The sequence below is a fragment of the Poecilia formosa genome, unplaced genomic scaffold, assembly GCF_000485575.1.
Source record: "Poecilia formosa unplaced genomic scaffold, Poecilia_formosa-5.1.2 Scaffold376, whole genome shotgun sequence".
NCBI lineage: Eukaryota > Metazoa > Chordata > Actinopteri > Cyprinodontiformes > Poeciliidae > Poecilia > Poecilia formosa.
The window spans coordinates 451959-469552 of record NW_006800315.1 but is presented as its reverse complement, the minus strand read 5'-3'; the positions used below and the strand labels follow the sequence as shown (position 1 = coordinate 469552).

General features: G+C 46.9%; 2 protein-coding genes across 6 annotated transcripts; one reads left to right on the top strand and one right to left on the bottom strand.

Moving 5' to 3' along the window:
- Positions 1-1061: 1061 nt before the first annotated feature.
- On the top strand, positions 1062-11333 carry rin3 (Ras and Rab interactor 3). Of its 3 annotated transcripts, none has more exons than XM_016662507.1 (15): positions 1064-1710; positions 2088-2211; positions 3010-3331; positions 3403-3514; positions 3612-3684; positions 4433-4524; positions 4596-5652; positions 6256-6433; positions 6506-6677; positions 7021-7136; positions 7241-7427; positions 7608-7739; positions 10245-10411; positions 10498-10612; positions 10787-11333. In XM_016662507.1, the coding sequence occupies exons 2-15, from the start codon at positions 2180-2182 to the stop codon at positions 11062-11064; spliced, it is 3033 nt and encodes a 1010-aa protein (XP_016517993.1). In that variant the 5' UTR covers positions 1064-1710; positions 2088-2179; the 3' UTR covers positions 11065-11333. The 3 variants fall into 3 exon arrangements, with proteins under 3 accessions (XP_016517994.1, XP_016517993.1, XP_007575478.1); XM_007575416.2 differs by having other exon boundaries at positions 1064-1867; XM_016662508.1 differs by lacking the exons at positions 10498-10612; positions 10787-11333 and having other exon boundaries at positions 1062-2211; positions 10106-10338.
- Positions 11334-11439: 106 nt separating this feature from the next.
- Positions 11440-16313, bottom strand: ldah (lipid droplet associated hydrolase). 3 transcript variants are annotated; one of them, XM_007575408.2, is made up of 7 exons: positions 16111-16313; positions 15433-15548; positions 15242-15370; positions 14970-15139; positions 14658-14898; positions 12158-12240; positions 11440-12078 (listed from the first exon to the last, which is right to left on the bottom strand). In XM_007575408.2, the coding sequence occupies exons 2-7, from the start codon at positions 15539-15541 to the stop codon at positions 11890-11892; spliced, it is 921 nt and encodes a 306-aa protein (XP_007575470.1). In that variant the 5' UTR covers positions 15542-15548; positions 16111-16313; the 3' UTR covers positions 11440-11889. The 3 variants fall into 3 exon arrangements, with proteins under 3 accessions (XP_007575470.1, XP_016518000.1, XP_007575471.1); XM_016662514.1 differs by having other exon boundaries at positions 15433-16313; XM_007575409.2 differs by lacking the exon at positions 15433-15548.
- Between the last annotated feature and the right edge of the window lie 1281 nt (positions 16314-17594).

Genomic DNA, 17594 nt, shown 5'->3' with positions numbered 1-17594 from the left:
GTCTTTCAGTATCTTGGTGTCAGGATCTTTGGTCGTTCTGGGTTTTCTGATCTGATTTGTTCTCAGTCTTGTTTCTGTTCAGTTCAATGCCTTTCTAGTTTTATTCTTTGCGTTTAGTAGTTCATTGTTGCTGTTCGTTGCCTTACCAGTGTACTGTCCCTCACACCTGCAGCCCATTAGCCAATCATAATCAGTTTTTCCTTTTAGCTTTCCTCCTGTCTGGTTCCTTCTGTGACGCCCGTCATGATTGTCTCTGTACTAACTTCCCGTTTGTTCCTGCTTTTTGTGTTTTGCTGCTTTATTGTAAGATTTTGTTGTCATTTTTATTCTATGCCTCTGCATTTGGGTCCACCATAAGCTCAACAAAACTTGATGCTTAGCTTGTCTTATTTTAAGCTAGCCAGGTTTATTTTAGTTTTCTATCTTAGTTTTTCTAATCTGTGTTTTTTTGATTTCTGTTACCATAGAGTTGCTCTTCAAATCATAGCTTAGTATATATAGCTCCTCTGACCAAGCTATACTTTTCAAACAAGTCTATTCTGCGTTTGTGTGATTTTGTCATTGATTTTACTCACTTTTAATAAAGTGTTTTAACATTGTGCTTTGGCTGTTATCTTCTGCAATTACATGTGTAGCACTTTGAGATTTTTAACAAAAAGTGCATAGGGAATTAAATTAATTATTGTATTATTATATCCACCCTGACTTAGGTTATTTTGGTTTGCATTATCTTACCTCACCTGAACTTTCTATGTTGCATTTTTTTTTAATCAACCATAAATGTTGCTGTCTTCCTGTGTCTTGGCCTTGTTTATCTTATTTTACCCAGTCTTAACTTGGCTTACCATACCTTAGCATAGCATTTATCAGTAGTTAGCCTTTTGTTCCCCTATCCAGTCTTAACTAGTTGATTTTTGTTTTATCTTTGCTTATAATTAACATACCTAATCTTAGTGGCCCTTAGTTTAATGTAAGCAGAAAGAACAGCCCCTCTCAATCATATTTTCATTCTGTGATCGATGTTCTTTAAAGCTGAAGAGTGCTAGCAACCCTTGTGGAGGGGTTAAAGTCAACTGGCTGCCACTGACACGTGGCTCCCTCTAGTGGCGACTGGCTGCCACTGACACACGGCTGAGGTCACTCACACCTGGCTGTCATGTTTCGCTGAGCAGAACCGCTGAGAGTCCACAGGCAAAGAGACATTCACACAGGAAGCAGCTGCACAGTCCCCACACTCGGCTGCTCTATGCATTAGAGAGAGAGAGAGAGAGAGAGAGAGTGAGGGAGGGGTAATGCGGTGTGTGACCATGCAAACTCCTACAGCTGTCACTATGGCAGTGCTTCTCAGTTCCGGTCCTCAGGCCCCCTGTCCTGCATGTTTTAGGCGTTTCCCTTCTGCCACACCGGGTTTGTATCTCTGGTGATTAACAGGTTTCTGCAGCACTTGATGGTCATGCCATCATTTGAATCAGCTGTTCTGGAAAAAAGGCCCATCTAAAACATGCGGTGAGGACTGGAATTGAGAAGCACTGCACTATGGCAACATTTCTTGCTGTTTCCTACTCAGCGTGTGATGCTAGCTCTGGTTGCGTCCTGAGGCAGGGAGTCCTGCTAACAGCGTCATTTGTGCTGTTCACTGTGCTTCACTGTGAGCAGAGAAACCTCCAGTGAGAAGCGATCTTCCAGAAAGAGGAAGATGAAGCAGGAGCAGTGAGTTTCTATGAGGACGAGCGCTGGAAGAGTGTGAGGCCTGCAGAATCAAAGTTGCACATTCCTCAGTCTGGAAGGAGACATCTGGAAAACTTTAACCACAAAGAGGAGGGGGGAGAAAAGGACGAGTTTCAGTTAGAGACATTACGATTTAAAGGTACAGCAACCTAAAATTACACCAGGACTTTGGTGTGACTGAAGCTTTGGAGCAGAGAGAATGCTTAGAGAGAAAGAAGGCAGAATCGGTGGGAGGAAGTCTGACCAAAGTGTTTGGCCTCTTCCTTTCTCATGTTGAGTTCAGGAAGTAGACACAGAGTGAGGGAGGGCTGAAGCAGACTAACGTTTTCCTGCTGCCTCGCTGTTTTTCCCTTTTTCAGCCCGAGTGAGCAACAGGAGGAGAACTGGAGGCGGAGTTTCCCATGGAGCCGAGAGACACAGAACCGTCGACTCGCCGGACTCTGGAAGCTTGATGGAGGCCAGCGGAGCTCCCCAGGACGCAGGGTGAGTTCCTGAGGTGGCCGTGGAGGAGACTGAGGAGGGGGCCAGGGGGCAAGGAGCAACATGAACCAGAGGGGGGGCAGGTTCTGCTATGAACCGGGGAGGGGGTGCTACAGAGCCTGTGGCAGCAGGAACAGATGTGATGACTCAGTTCCTCCATGTGGATCAGCAGCGGGTCCAGAACATTCTACTGCCTCTTGGAACTTGAACTGCAGGATAAAATCCATCAAAACTGCTGAAACATTTTCATCAGACATTCAGAAACTTGGACGGAGACCCAGATCTGCACCAGAACTCAGTCCGGTTCAGTTTGTTCCATAATCTGATCTACAGAAAGAGAAACTCGCTAATCCACATTTATTCTGGGAATAAGTTGTTTTCATGGCTTCGTCAAAAGCCATGAAAACTTCTCAATCCTGGAGACTGAGTCTGATCACAGCGCCGGATCCGGTCTGGATCCGGTTCTGCTGCCCAGCAGATGATTAGTAGAACTGCATTCATCTGAGACGGGAACCTGTTGGTGGGTCGGGTCCGGTCTGTCAGAACCGCCTCCTGTTGGTAACTTTAAATTTTCAGATCTTCATTTCTGGATTTCCTTCATTTATGTTTTTAAAGTGAAAAATGTTTTGATAGAATAATCTGAACATCCATCAGTTACTGATGATCAGAGTTCTTGTTCCCATAATGCATCAGTCGTTGACCCGCAGTATCACTCCTCCTGGATCCAGATCATGAGCTCCAAAAGAAAAGGGCTCAGCTCTGTTAGGTCAAGGTTCATGACATGTTTCTTCTTCTTTGCAGCCACAGCGGCCCCCTCAGCCATTCATCCTCCTCTTCCTCCCTTCCACCCGCCAGGCCGGGCCGGCCCCAGCCCCCGCACCCCCTCCTAAGATCCTCCCAGCTCCCAGCGCCCTTCCTTCCTCCTCTTCCTCCTCCACTCTCTCCCATCGTCCTCTCCTCCTCTCCTCCCCCCGACCTGACCTCTGACCCTGCCCTAGCCCCTCCCCCCGGTCCGTGTCTGCTCAGCTCTTTGGACCGGCTGCTGGGGAGCGTCTCAGTGTGGCAACCCAGAGGCCTGAGTCCAGACACCGCCTCCAGATTCCTGGAGAACCAGCCAGCAGGGGTAAGACTTTAATTGTTCCCTCTCTGATGTTCCCTTTCTGTTCCCTCTAACGTTCCTCTGATGTTCTGCAGACGTTCCTGGCTCATGCTGCAGCAGATCGGGTCACCATGATCTCGGTCCGGCTGCCTGATGAAGGCGGCGCTCCGGCGGTACGCGGCGTGGCGGTCCAACAGCATCACACCTGTATGGGTCACATGATATCAGCACAGAACGAAGCCAGGTTTTCGTCATGCGGAGTGAGAACCGAGCTGATGTAACTTGTACCTGATCCTGTTCCCAGTTGTTCACCTGGAGGGATCCTCGCTGCTCTTTGACGACGTCTTCAAGATGATCTCCTTCTACTGCACCAGCAGGTAAAACACACACAACAGGGAAGCTAAGCTACGGCTTCAGCCTGTCACAATAAACAAATCAATTATTTATTGTTTTTCTCTTTTTACCAAAAACTGAATGATAAAAGTTTCTATCCTGGTGTTTTGGTCTCAACCTTTTTTGTTTACACAAACTTATTCATTTTATTTCTTGTTTCTGTTTATTTTGGATTTTTCAAATGTCTTCCAGTTCAGGCATTTAAATGTTCATTAGAATTTAAAGTTTATTGATCCTTGAGAATCTGTTCTTGCATTTTTGTCATTATTACTGTTGCATATCAAAACAACAACTATGGCAATTTATCATCCAGCAAAATTTGTTATGACAGGCCTAGCTATGCTATTCTAAGCTAAGAGAAGCTAAGCTAAGGGAAGCTGATATAAACTGCAGGTTTTTGTTAATATATTTTTATGACCTGCTTCCTAAACAAACTAGAAATGTTGGCTGATCTTGCAGATATTTCCTGTTTTACTACAATTAGTAAAACTATAATTAGTAATTGATGTGTAAAACTGTTGACCGTTTTTAAAATCAAATGACTTAAATTGACGGATGGGGATGCACCATTCTGCCAGATGATTCATCATGAGCCGTATTTTCTGCTTTATCAGCCATTTCCTCTGCTAAGCTGATTATTTTGTACTTTCTAAAGTTAAAATGTGGATCCATAATCATGTAAAGCTTTCTTTAATCCAGTTGTGATTTTTATGAACTTGATCCTCCAATCAGAGACATTCTTGCGATGCCATTGAAGTTACCTCTGTCTGTTGCCGTGGCAACCAGGGAAGAGGACCTGGAGGTCCTTTCTGCTTTGGGTGCAGGTAAAGAAACCCGTCTGCTTCACTTCATCGTCTCTGAGGCATTAAACATTTCCTGAATGCTTGTGCTGCAGATTTCTGGATGTCTGACCTGAACCAGAGGCCTCAGAACCCGGACTGGACCGTTCAGCCCAACTCCTACCTGTATGTCAACCCAGTGCCTGTGGAGGGGCCCAGTTCAGAAAGAAAATCCTCCGTCTCCAAACCACAGTCCTTCCTCAGTGAAGCAGTTACCCCCTCCCTGCAGAATGGAGAAACGTCAAAGAAATTAACTCCACAGGTCAAAGTTCCCAAACGGCCGCCCCCCCGGCCCCCCAGCCTGACTTCAGGCCTTCTCTCCTCTCCTCTCTCACCTCCAGCTACGTCTTCTGGTACTCCAGAATCTGACAGAAAAGAGGAAGGAAGAGGAGCAGTGAGTGAGAAAGAAGTGAGGAAGTCAACATCGCCTCCACCGCAGAGACCTACCACCCCCCAGCTGCCCCAGGGGACAGTACCTCCTGCCCCCCAGCTGCCCCAGGGGACAGTACCTCCTGCCCCCCAGCTGCCCCAGGGGACAGTACCTCCTGCCCCCCAGCTGCCCCAGGGGCCAGTACCTCCTGCCCCCCAGCTGCCCCAGGGGACAGTACCTCCTGCCCCTCTCCAGTGTACCTCAGGATGCCAGCTGCCAGCCAAGGAGGACAGACAAAATCTTGCAAAGAACACTGAGGGAGAAAAGAGGAAGGAGAAATGGGGAAGTAGGGCAGGTCTGCTGGGCGAGGAGGCTGAACAGGAGGAGGAGGTGGTGAAAAGGAAAGCGCAGGAGGAACAAGAGCTGAAGCTGGGGAAGGAGGACACGCTAAAGACCAACTCCACATCTTCTCTGGCAATAAAAAAGCCGTCTCGCCCGGTCCCGCCTCCAAGGACTAAGCCGTCCCTCGCCAACTCAGCTGGGGGCTCCAACCAGGCAGCTGGAGGACTAACAGATCAGAGTACAGGGATGAAAGTTCCCCCTCCCTCACCGACTCAGCGCCCAGATGTGTCCCTGTACTCGCCACAGGGGGCTGCTGGTCTGGCAGCTGACCTCGATTCCTGCTCAACCAGCAGCACAGAGGAAGAGGGAGAACTTAACCAGGAGCAGGATGCAAACCCCAGGTGGGTCTTGTGGGGGGGAGGGGGGGAGTAAGGGCCGGTTGGGTGTTTAAATCCTTTAGTGCCAGTCTCAGTCGAGTTTCCGGCCTTTCCATGTCTGCTGGCCTGTTCTGTGTGTCTCAACATGACAAATAATGAAAGTGTTGAGAAAAATCAATCTGGTCATGCATTTGATGTTTTCCTGCTTTGGGATTTGTTTACTGGAGATCTACGGTGTGAAATCCAGTGTCCATCATGACTGCGTACATGACTCTTCCAGCACATTGCCGTCATATTTTGGTAGAAATGTGTGATGAGGATAAGTTGTTCTGGGACATAGTGTATGACTTTTCATAAACCCGCTGCCTGGTGAGGAACAGCGTCAGCATAGGGGAGGGTCAGTGATGGTCGTGGAGGCAAAGTTGGGTTCTCGTTGTTTTGGTTGTGTAGCAGTGAAGTAGCTGTACCATGGCTGGCATGCAACATGATCACCATGGCTGTGATGCATCGACGTGTTCCCATGGCAACACAGAAGGCTGGGGGCCATAGGGCTTTAAAACAGGAGTGCCCAACTCGTTCACCCAGGCAGACTTGGGCAAGTGATGTCTTGCTGTGTCTTCCATCCAGGGTTCCTGCAGACAGGAGCTGCACCAAAGGAGCCGTCAGGAGAACCCCGACTATCATGTTGGACCGAGCCCGCCACCGTCTCTCTACTGTCCTTACTGGACTCATCTGCCATGATGGCCGCCTCACCAAGCGAATCATTGAGTTGGCCAGAGACCCTGTTAGCTACTTTGGTAACCTGGTGAGTATGGTGAGGGGTCTGTAACCTTCATCGGCCCATTAACCACCTGAATCTCCTTCACTTTGTGTTCAGGTCAAGGACCACAGAGCTTTCACCCTGGAGACAATGTCCAAGCATACGACGTCCACAGAGCTTCTGCAGGAGATCAGACAGATGATGACTCAGCTGAAAAGTTACCTCCTGCAGAGCACAGAGCTGCAGGCTCTGCTGGAGCCTCAGCATCAATACACGCAAGACAAGCTGGGTAACTTTGACCTCTGGCAGCTGTCAGAGCCACTGACTGCAGCCTCTGTCATTTCCTGTCGTATCATGATACTGAAATATGCTTCCTGTGACTAACCAGATCATAGGCTTCTTGTGTTCAGTTTCATTTCCATAGAAGAAGTCAGTTTGTTTTAACTCTGTTGCACTGTGGGAACTTCCAGTTAAGGGGTAGTTGCCTTTTTAATAAAACTACAATCATTGCAGTTTGTTATACGCCTCATTAAAAAGAGTGGAGAACGAGAGGCACGAGCTCTAGGCAATGTGGAAATAATTGGTGCTGTCTGCAGCAGCTAGTAGAGTGAGGTACTTTCTGTGCTGTGCAGAGAGTCTGGTGGAAGCGGCTCTGTGTAAGAGCGTCCTGAAGCCGCTGAAGGAACCGATCTACCGGAGCCTGGAGAGGCTGCACACCGAGAGCCGGAGGCAGCTGGAGCAGAACCAGGTGGGACAAAATATTCACACTCCCACTGAGCCTGCTCAAAGTATTTACACCCTCAAGTTACCTGCCCCCTAATCCTCTGTCTGTCCCTGTCCCCCTGACCCAAGGCCGTGGTCCTGGCCAGCACCACCACAGCGTTGGGGATCTGCACCTCCATCCCGGAGGCGGCAGCAATGGAGCGGATCAGCCTGAAGCTGAGCAAGCTGCACCAGGAGTATTCCCCCCAGAGGAAGATCCAGCTGCTGCTGAAGGCCTGCAGGCTCATCTACCACTCCATGTCCGTCAGCTGCCCAGGTCAGAACCTCGGGTCAGAACCGCTCAGTGTTTAGATCACCCCCAAAGCAGATTAGCAATGTTGGGTCCAAACCGGTCCCATGCAATTCTAGCTTGCCCTGGTTCAGAACCAGAACCTTGAATCAGGGAGCACCTAAACCCATTTGGACTGGACTGTCCTCTAATGTCCCATCTGTCCAGGGCGGGCCCACGGCGCCGACGACTTCCTGCCTGTGATGATGTACGTCCTGGCCCGGTCCAACATGGCCGCCCTGCAGCTGGACGTGGAATACATGATGGAGCTGATGGACCCGGCGCTCACCCAGGGCGAAGGTAGGGCAGGGGAAGTTAGTGGTCTATCTTTCCTCCTGACTTTTGCACTGCAGAACCCAGGCTGACGCTGGGCTGATCGACTTTGCATTAGCACTTCCAGCCCGGTACCGCCCGGCTCCCTGCAACCCCGAGAGCTGCGGTTCCAACCGGGCCGGTCTGGAGTTGGCTGTTGATTGGTTCATTGGCTGTGGGGGCGGGACAAAGACCAGATCTCTGGGTCAGAGGAGCGCTCGACTTTCAGTATGCTGCATCAATAAATTCTCGTCATAATCTATCTAATCTATACTGGGATTACAATCGTCTCTTCTGCCAAAGATTTTAATAGTAAATGTAAATAACATTTCTCCAATTGAACCAATCAGAAGTTTTGCCAGGCTGTGAACGATGGGATTTCCACATCTGGCGTCGCTCCAGCTGGGAAATCCCACCTGGTGTAGCGGTAGTCCAGCTCGACATTCAGATGAGATTTTTTTTTTTTTTGGTGAAATGCAGGGGTGAAAGTAGTTTTAAATTCTTGGGGGAACTATGACAAAAAGTTTCTGTGCTGATTAATTTTTTTGCGAAGTGATAAAAGCTGGTAGCTCTTTAATTGCTACAAAATAAAGCTGTATTTCCTCCTTCAGCCCTCTGGCTGCCATGTTGACACCTTGAGATGCCATGAGACCTAAATCCTGAACATCATGGCATGGAGAGCATCCCAGTTTTCCATGACAGGAGGAACCACAGAGCTCTGTGAGGTTAAAGCTCATCTGCTGAAGTTGGGATGTTTTTCCTCCAACAGGATCCAGAGGAATCACCTCAAACCAGATGTTGGACTGGATTTTATTTCACTGTCATTTGTGAATGATGACCTTGTTCAACCTTTATAGCTCCACTGTTGAAAATGAGAAGCTATCATTTTAGAGAAAGTCTCATCAACATCAATATTTCCACTAAATAAGAGGCAAAAAAATAGTTTGATAGAGGAAAAGCCTCTCAGACTCAAAGCGAGATGCCAGAGAGCAATAAAACTATTATTTTAAATTAGACAATTAATTTCACATAATTATCGCGGTAGAAGCCATTTGTTTGTTAAATACTTAATGAAACATATTTACCGTGTTTGATTTGGTTGTGAACGACTCACAGACCAAGTTTATCGTTTATTGAACGTTCAGAAACTACGGCGGCTGTGAAGGTCAAATTCAGGCGCAAGGTAAAATAACCCTCATACAGGGTGAAGCACGCCCGTTGCCATGGCAACCGCCGCGACCTGAGCAGGGACTACATTAAAAACATTCAGTCCGTTACGATATCAGGTTTGCAGGCTTGATATTTATTTTGTGATCATTAATAATCCTCTCATGAACACAGCGCTGGTTGATTAGTTCATTTTAAACTCCTGCTCTGCTCGTTATTTTAATAATGGAACCGAAACGCACAGAATTGCCCAACACCTAGTAGAAACAATGATTACTGAGATTATTATTGTTGTTGGGTCATTAATTTGAACACGTTTAGTTGATGTTTTAGTTTTGTTCTTTAATAAAGTTCTGAACGTTTTAAGCCAGTCAGAGGACGTGCTGGTCTCGGCCTCCTGGCGGCTCAAAACCTTCCGCTATCGACGTGTTGGACCTGCTATGGCAAAGCACGAACAGTTCAGAAACTATATGAAATGGGAATAAAGATATTTATTAACTGATTAAGTCGAGTTTTAGATTGTTCTTGAAAAACTAGTCAGTCACAGCTGCACAGTGAACCCGTTGATTCTCTACAGCAGACAGCCGCTCCTCTCTCAGGTACTGTGAACCCCGCTAAATCTTTTAGGGGGACGCGGTCCCCGACCGTACCCCCCTACTTTCACCCCTGATTAAATGGAAAGCTGAGGTAAATGTTTCCCTCAGCTTCCACACTCATGAGCACACACAGAAAAAACAGGACGGGAAACCCAAGAAGGAAACTGTCCTGCGGTCGCCTCGGTAACTTTAGCAACAGATCGATTTGTGACGTATCCTGCTGAATGCAAAACCACCAGACCCATGGCACCAATACGACCGGGTCGAACCGGCCCAGGCCCTGCGGTGCCAAAAGGGCTTAAATGGAGTCGCAGTTCTGAACATTGAGGCTCCGTTTGGAAAGTTGGTCAAAAATTAATAATTTAAAATTTGTTTTATTGGCAGAAAATGGTGGTTAATTTTCATCATGTTATTCATCTTTTATAATTGTCCCAGTTTATAACTAAATATTTAAATATAAAGCTCAGAGCTAAATGTTTAGTTTTAAATATTTAAATATTTATTTGCCAAAAACAAGACATGGACTGCCAAAATAAAAGCTGGGTTTTCTGAAATGCTTTATAAACTCCAGCTTTTGAATCACTTAATCAGTTGGTGGTGACCTTTGACCCTGAATTTGACCATAAGCTGGTGGTGAGGCGTCTCCAGGTCCAGATCTTCCCAACTGAACTCTGTGGTTTGGTCGAGGACTTGGTCCTCAGTGACATCACTTCCTGTCCATGTGTCTGAGGTTCCTACTACCTGACCACCACCTACGGCGCGCTGGAGCACATCAAGACGTTTGATCAGCAGAGGTCAGCGACGCGGCAGCTGAGCAGAGAGGTCCAGGACTCCATCCACCGCTGGGAGAGGCGACGGACCCTCAACCAGGAGCCGGGCGGCCACGACTCTGTTCGGGTACAAAGGGGACAAGGTGACCCAGGGGATGCAGAGGGTCCAGGTGAGCTGCCTGACGTTGAAATGCTGTGGTTGTTCCTCTGCAGGACTTCCTGACTGTGTTTTGTCCTGAGATCGGTGTCAACCCGAAAACTCTGGGCGTCCTCCCCACGACAAGCATCCAGGAGCTGACCGAGCAGTGCGCCGCACGCTTCGAGCAAGGTACCGGTCTGCTTCTACCTCCCACATGTGACATCACTTCCTGTTCCCCATCAGGATCGAAAACACAGCTGTGATGTGGAAAAACTTCTTGACTAGTGGAAACCTTATCAAATCAAATGGACCATCAGAGTCTGGAGGTTCTGGAGGTTCTGACCTGTCCTCTCTGTCTCCCAGCCGGCTTCACGCTGAGCGTCTTTGTGGATGGAGTCCTGCAGCCTGTTGCTCCTACAGACCGGGCCCTGAATGTCAAGAACCGCTGCCAGCCCGGAGCCTACTGCTTCCTCTACCACCCCCCCGACCAACCCAGCACCCTCCAGGTCCGGCCCGACCGACCCAATCCCCCCCAGGTCCGGACCTGTCCTTCTGCCCCGCCTCCTCCTCCGCCTGGTGAGGACCTCCAAATCATCAGTCCTGGGAAACTGGAGGAGGAGGAAGCCCTGATTGACCTTTAACCCTTGAAGCATCTGAGGCAGAGTGTTGCCATGGTAACTGCATGACAGAGCAGGAATGTATTTTGACCTTAGAACTGAAGCTGAGGAGAACCTGGAGAACCGAATCTGGACCAAATGGGTCAGAACACGCAGAAGGACTGGTCCAGATCCTGGTTCTGGTTCTGAGGACTTGGATCGGTCATTCTTTCTATAATAAAAACCAATAACCTCCCAGAATGGCTTACTGATGATGATCATCATCATCCTGTTCACACAATAAATATTAATAGGAATAATCATTTAAAAGTGATTATTACTCAAAATAAATTTAGTTTGGAGAAATAAAATTTAAAGTTAAATTCATTAAGTGCTAAAATAGTGACAATAACTTCAATAATAAATTTCAAATGCATTTTATTTCATTCATTAATGGCCGATTAAAAATGTGATTCATTAACCTGCTAACTGCTGGTTTCGTTGGATAAAAAACTAAACTAGCTGATTAGCTCTTTATCCAAGTTTCTAGTTTTACTAATGATTGTCATGAACATTTCATTTAATAGTTAAACCTACTGAAGTCCAACATTTTGTCCCATAGAATTCAGATTCTCAACATTTCTAGTGCTGCCAAAACCACAGAATTCATTTATCAATAATTGAATGAATTATTGGTTAATCTATTAATTGCATGAGCCAAACAACAATTTGAATTCTGATTCCCCACATGATGATGAAGCTTCAGGCCTGAAGCTGATCTGTGTGTGAGTTGGTCAGGGATCAACATTCAGGTGGGCCGTTTCGCCCTGGGTTTCGCCTGCCAGGTTTTGGGTTCTCAGGCGTGGAAGCTCACTCCGTCAGAGACCCGCCGATCCACGCGGCCACCATCTGAGCCACTTCCTGCCCCGCATCCAGGACAAAGGCGTGCCGAATGCCTCGCTCACACAGCCGGATGTCTCCGTGCGGGAAGTCCCTCCTCATGTCCTGGAAGTAGCTGACCGGACACCAGTGGTCCGTGGCTCCATAATAGAAAATGAGCTGCAACAGAAACAGGCAGAACTTTGAGGTTCTGATAGAAGTGGTGAGGCGGTTCTGACCTAGACAGATGGGTTCTTACCCTGTCCAGGTTCTTCTGGATGGTAGCGTTATCTCTTTCCTGAACCATCCTCATTTCCTGGCCGCCCAGGTACATGGAGTTCACTGCAACCAGAACCAGAACCATGAAGGCGAGAACCGTACAGCAGAGGGAGAACGTTCATCATGTTGGAGTTTCAGAGCATCAAACCTTCAGCAAAATCACTGGATCTCACCGTACTTCAGTCTCTGGAGGAAATATTGGAGCTTAGCTCAGTAATTCCTGAGCAGAGGCGGTCCTAGCCTGTTTGGTGCCCTGGGCGACCCGCCTTCCCGGCGCCCCTTTCCTCCTAACGAGGAGTTTGTGTTGTGGGTGTTTGTGGTGTGAAGGTCATCTGTCATCCAGTTTGTCCTTTTTTTACAAAATCTTATTATATAAAAACATTTCCCTGAGCTCTAATAACTGAAACATGAGGGCTTTAAAATGTGCAGACATTCCAATGTCTTCAAATAAATGTATTTATAATATCCGAATCTTTAGTATCTTGTACAACTTTGTCTCCAATAGAGCTTCAGCATCAAACATTGAGTACATAAGAAATGAGGCCACTGTGTTAATTGCATACGGTACTCAATATCAACAATTTACTAAACTATAATGTTTAAGGACTTCAATCTTCATTTTACTCTCACTCTGGGCATCAGCATAATTTGCAAACTTTAACTTAAGTAATTAACCTTAAACATGTGAACATGCTTTGAAAAATACTTCTTAGCAATTGTTTTTTTTAGTTATCACACTGAATGAACCACATAGCTTCTCAAACCTTTGCTATGTGGAACAGATTAACATGGCGGCCTGCCTTCAAGACAATACACAGGGCAAAGCTGTCCCACCTCTACCGGCTGCCCCTCACACAAAATGCTGCCCTGGGTGGTTGCCCACATAGACATGAATACGTAGACCCCTCATAAAGCGGGTCGCCCGTTGCTGCGATACGTCACAGCGTCCGCCATATTGAATGTGGAATATGTCCCAGTAAGCTAATACAGGTAAATGGACCGAACTTCACAAAGTGCCGTTCTACAAAGTATCTTAAATTAATTCCTGTCATTGACACATTTTGTCACACACACATATTGGTGTGTGTGAGATTTGGCAATCACAGAAATTACTAAAGAGAGAGTTTCTAACTTTTGATGTGATTATTTAATTGTTTTGGGGCATTTCTGAATAAAGAGCACAATGTTTTATTTGATAGAAATTAAAGAATATATTTACATAATTCCATAATTTAATGTACATTTAATGTTTCAAGATATGAAGCAAAATTTTTTCCTTTTCTTTTTTGACAATTTATTGTAAAGACAATAAACTTTAATAAATCGGTCATTGTAAAACATTAGCGACAATTTTCTTTTTTCTGGAAAAAACATTACAGTATGATACGTAAACTCTGCTATAGGCAGCAAAGACAAAGAGTGAAAATAATTCTAACAGAGTAAATTATTTTTATTTCATTACATGAGCTGTCTTAATACATTTATACTTCATATTGAGATATTTTTCCTAAAAATACCATGCTATGGCATGCCCCAATAAAGAGACATTCTATTGGGTGTAGAACAATAGGTGCCTGCCATGCAATGCATAAGGAGAGCAGTGACTGACCTGCTTCGCAGGTCAGTCACTGCTCTCCTTATGCATTGCTATGGGCAGGCCCCAATTATCCAAAAGTGTAAAAGCCATTTCCAGCATGTTTTGCTCTGACTCGTAGCATCTTTATAGCTAAATACCGACATGGTGAAGCTGAGCTGGAAACAGACTGAAGAACAGCAGCTCCAGCTCTGATCCTGACTGATCTTTCCTCACTAAATCCTCTGGTTTCTAATGAACTTCTCCTCTAACAGCGGTTTCTCATCAGCTCTCTCATTAGAAAACAGTGTGAAAACATTAGCTGCTAAGCTAACAATCAGCGGTTATTTCGGGCCAATTTAGCTACACAGGAAATATTTCTCGGTTGTTTAGAAGCGAATTTCTGGCTGCAAAGTAATTCTGATCTTTCATCCTTACCTGTGAAAGGTGATGCCAGTGAATCCAGTTTGTTTCGTAAAACGGTTGAAACACACAGAACAGGACTTAAGGAGCTCCGATCCTCTGCTGCCACATGCAAGATGGCGGCGACGTAACGCAGGACTCAGCGCTCAGTGAGGGTCTAGTATTCATGTCATATCAGAAACAGTCACTGTTCCTGCGTATCGATAAAACAACTGGAACGTTTCTGACGGCAAATAACTTTGTGACAAAATCTGCCGCTGCATTTTTAAAATAATCAGGAAAAGCTTCTTCATTTGCTGACAGCTTAGTTTTAAGTTGGTTTTCTTTTAATTCAAGTCTTTTGAAATATTAAAAACTAGACATTTGCTGAAATTTTGTGTTTTTGCAGTAAAAATATTATGGTAAAAGCCAGACCACTAGATTTAGGAGGTTGCGTGATACAGAGAAAGATGCTGACCGCTCGCAGAGACCCGGTAGAACCCACCTGCACAGTCTCCAGAGAACATGTCCAGCACCGGCCGCAGCACGCATGGGTCCAGCGCCGGCACGCCGCGCAGCAGCAGACGGACCAGCAGGGCGGCGACGCGCTGCGGCAGCAGCGACAGCAGGAAGAGCGGCAGGTAGGCCAGGTAGCGCAGCTGGCACAGCACCGGGGTCATGACCTTTCCCTGCGGGCTCTGGGCCATCCGCTCAATGGTGGGGAACAGCAGCACGGCCTTCAGGACCTGCAGGAGGACGAGACGGGTCAGCGCGACCCGGACCTGACCCAGTTCTGGTTCCGGTTCTGGTTCCGGACCTCCAGCTCGGGGCTCCTCCTCATCATCTCCAGGATCATGTAGCAGCCAATGGAGTGGCCCACCAGAACCAACCGGGTTCCTCTGGGGACCCGGTCCTGGATGAAAGCCAGCTTGTGTCGGATCTGTCCGTCCAGACCGAACACGTCCTGTCGCGCCGCCGCCGCACCATCTGGACCCCAAGCAGACATAACCATCAGAACCGGGTCCGACCCACTTCTGCTGCTAGAACCAGGCCGGACCAACAAGGTTTTGAGGCCAGAACTGGACCTACCTTCTACGAGGTCCATGGAGTCCGGAGGAGCGCAGTGGCCGGCGTGGCTCACCGCCCAGACGGGCCTTCCCAGCAGGCCGTGCAGCGTCCGCATGAAGCTCTCATAGAAGCCCACGACCCCGGGGTTTCCTGTGGGGACAGGAAGTACTGGATCAGCTGATCTGGACCCCCAGCAGAAAGTTCTGACCCACCTGGGATGAGGAGCAGCAGCACTTTTTCTCCTGACAGCTGAAAAGAACCGACTTTCAGAACCTCGGTGGCTGCTCCGCTGCAGAAGAAAAACTCTGACTGGGTCTCCATCCTGGGCCTGCCGGAACCAGAACCTCCCGTTAGTCCGGTGTTCTGATCGGTCGGAACTCTTAAAGGTTTCGCTTTCAAACTGACGTTGTCGTCTTTGGACCGGATTCTCTGCAGAACCTGATCATGGTATTGATTCATTTATTGAATCCAGACAGGTTCTGGACGGGTTTGGACTCCCGGGTTCACCAGGAGACTTTGGACCAGAGAGAAATGATGGAGTTAAAGGTTCGCGTTATTCCAGCAGATTACTGAATGAACCTTTGATCTGATGTTATCAGCTTTTATTCGTCTGTGAATTCTGGATTGATTCTTGTACAAGAACCGGATCTCTTCCTGGAACAGTATGTTCTCCTTGGCCGTCAGTTACGGTTCTGATTCTGGTTCTGATTTTGCTACAGAACAATATTCCCTAAATAAATAATACAGAAGAAAGAAACTAAAGTAGCGAAACTGTCCCTGAACGCATCACCATGTCTAACAGCACCAACCCAAAAGTTCTCCCGGTTCTGGAGGAAACCTGGCGTTTGGACCGGTCCAGGAGTCTGCTCAGGCAATCTTGTAGAGCTTACCTGGTAAATACGGTCAAACGAGCTGGTCATCGATCATGATCGATCAGAGCTCTTCTTCCGGTCTGGTCATGCAGCTGCTCTCTGATTGGCTAGCTAAGTTGTTGAGTTGCTGCGTTTGAGGCGCAGCAGAGACTCGGAATTTCTGCCGTCAGAACCAAAAGTGCCGAAGTCAGAAGATTCTGGATTTAATCAATTGATGTTAGACTATTCTAACACAAACCTACGTAGCTCCGCCCAGCAGCAGCAGGTCTCCTTCACAGGTGGAAACCCAGCGCGAGCGTCGTAGCGCTCATGTTGCGTTTATAGGCGGCTCGGAAAAACAGGTTACAACATGTTAACAACGGATTAAACAGTTTTAACTGCTGATAAAAGTGACAGAGGACACAGATATGGGAAGTGTGGAAGAATCTACTGTATCAAATTGACAGGAATAACAGAGAGTTGGCCATTCTAAGGTAAAAACCCAGCGCATACAGTGTTCATGTTTTGTTTTGTTTTTTTCATCCAGACGTCTTCCCGCGCCCCCCCTGCAATGACACGGCGCCCCCCCTAGGGGGCGCGCCCCACAGTTTGGGGACCTCTGGACTAGCAGAAAATCCAGCTCATGGTCACGTGTTTCCCACAAAGCTGACGTTTCCATGGAGCACTGAGAGGTGCGCAAAGGTTTCTGAAAGAAGAACTGGATATCAGATGCGCCCCCTACTGGTAAAGAGCTAAAAAAATATATATATATATAAAAAAAAAAAATCTTAGGATGCCGGTGTAACACCGGTTTGGTTCTGGTTCGGTTCTCCATATTGTGTTCCGAAACTTGACCTATCATTTTATTTTTCTCCACAAACCCAAACAGTTTTGGAGAGAAATAACAGTTGGAGCTTTACTGAATGACGACGCACCGTCTACGTCATCAGCATGGTTGTGTACTTGCGCCTGTTCTCTATCTGTTAGCCAAACGATAGCATACATGCAGCGGAGTTCAGTTCAGCACAAGTTATGACGAAAATAAGTCATTAAATTGTCTATAATATCACATAATATGATAACTAGATAGATATAGATGCGTTGTCGTGGTTTCAAAGTGTATTTAAAGCTGGTCTGGCTGCAGCTGCAGTCAATAAACAACACACCGTGTAAAACTCATTAACCTACTTAACGGCTAAGTCAGGATGTCACACAGCTGTTAATAACATGTATGATGATCTACGTCATGATTCTATGTTGATGATTAAATAAAATCATATGGTAATAACTGCTTATACATGTCTGAGCTAAGCGATGACTATCTGACAGAACACCCTCCCCAATCCAACACACGATAAATAATATCTGGAATGTTTTTGAAGCTGTTTCAGTTTATTTTATTTAATTGAAAACTTTAACCAGAACTGAGGTGAAGCATTTCCCACGCAACACCCTCCACCCAGCAGGGGGCGCTATAAGTAGACTTGTCTTTATCTGACAGTGAAGTGTGGGATTGGAAAAAT

What these genes read in the sequence shown, in the direction of transcription:
- rin3 (XM_016662507.1), top strand. Translation starts at nt 2,180, where the DNA reads ATGGAGGCCAGCGGAGCTCCCCAGGACGCAGG. An exon ending in GAGCAGGATGCAAACCCCAG is followed by an intron (nt 5,653 to 6,255) that starts GTGGGTCTTGTG and finishes TCTTCCATCCAG; the next exon opens with GGTTCCTGCAGACAGGAGCT. An exon ending in CGCCGCACGCTTCGAGCAAG is followed by an intron (nt 10,613 to 10,786) that starts GTACCGGTCTGC and finishes TCTGTCTCCCAG; the next exon opens with CCGGCTTCACGCTGAGCGTC.
- ldah (XM_016662514.1), bottom strand. Translation starts at nt 15,679, where the DNA reads ATGAATCAATACCATGATCAGGTTCTGCAGAGAATCCGGTCCAAAGAC. An exon ending in CTCCATGGACCTCGTAGAAG is followed by an intron (nt 15,140 to 15,241) that starts GTAGGTCCAGTT and finishes CTTGGGGTCCAG; the next exon opens with ATGGTGCGGCGGCGGCGCGA. An exon ending in GGAGGAGCCCCGAGCTGGAG is followed by an intron (nt 14,899 to 14,969) that starts GTCCGGAACCAG and finishes GTCCTCCTGCAG; the next exon opens with GTCCTGAAGGCCGTGCTGCT.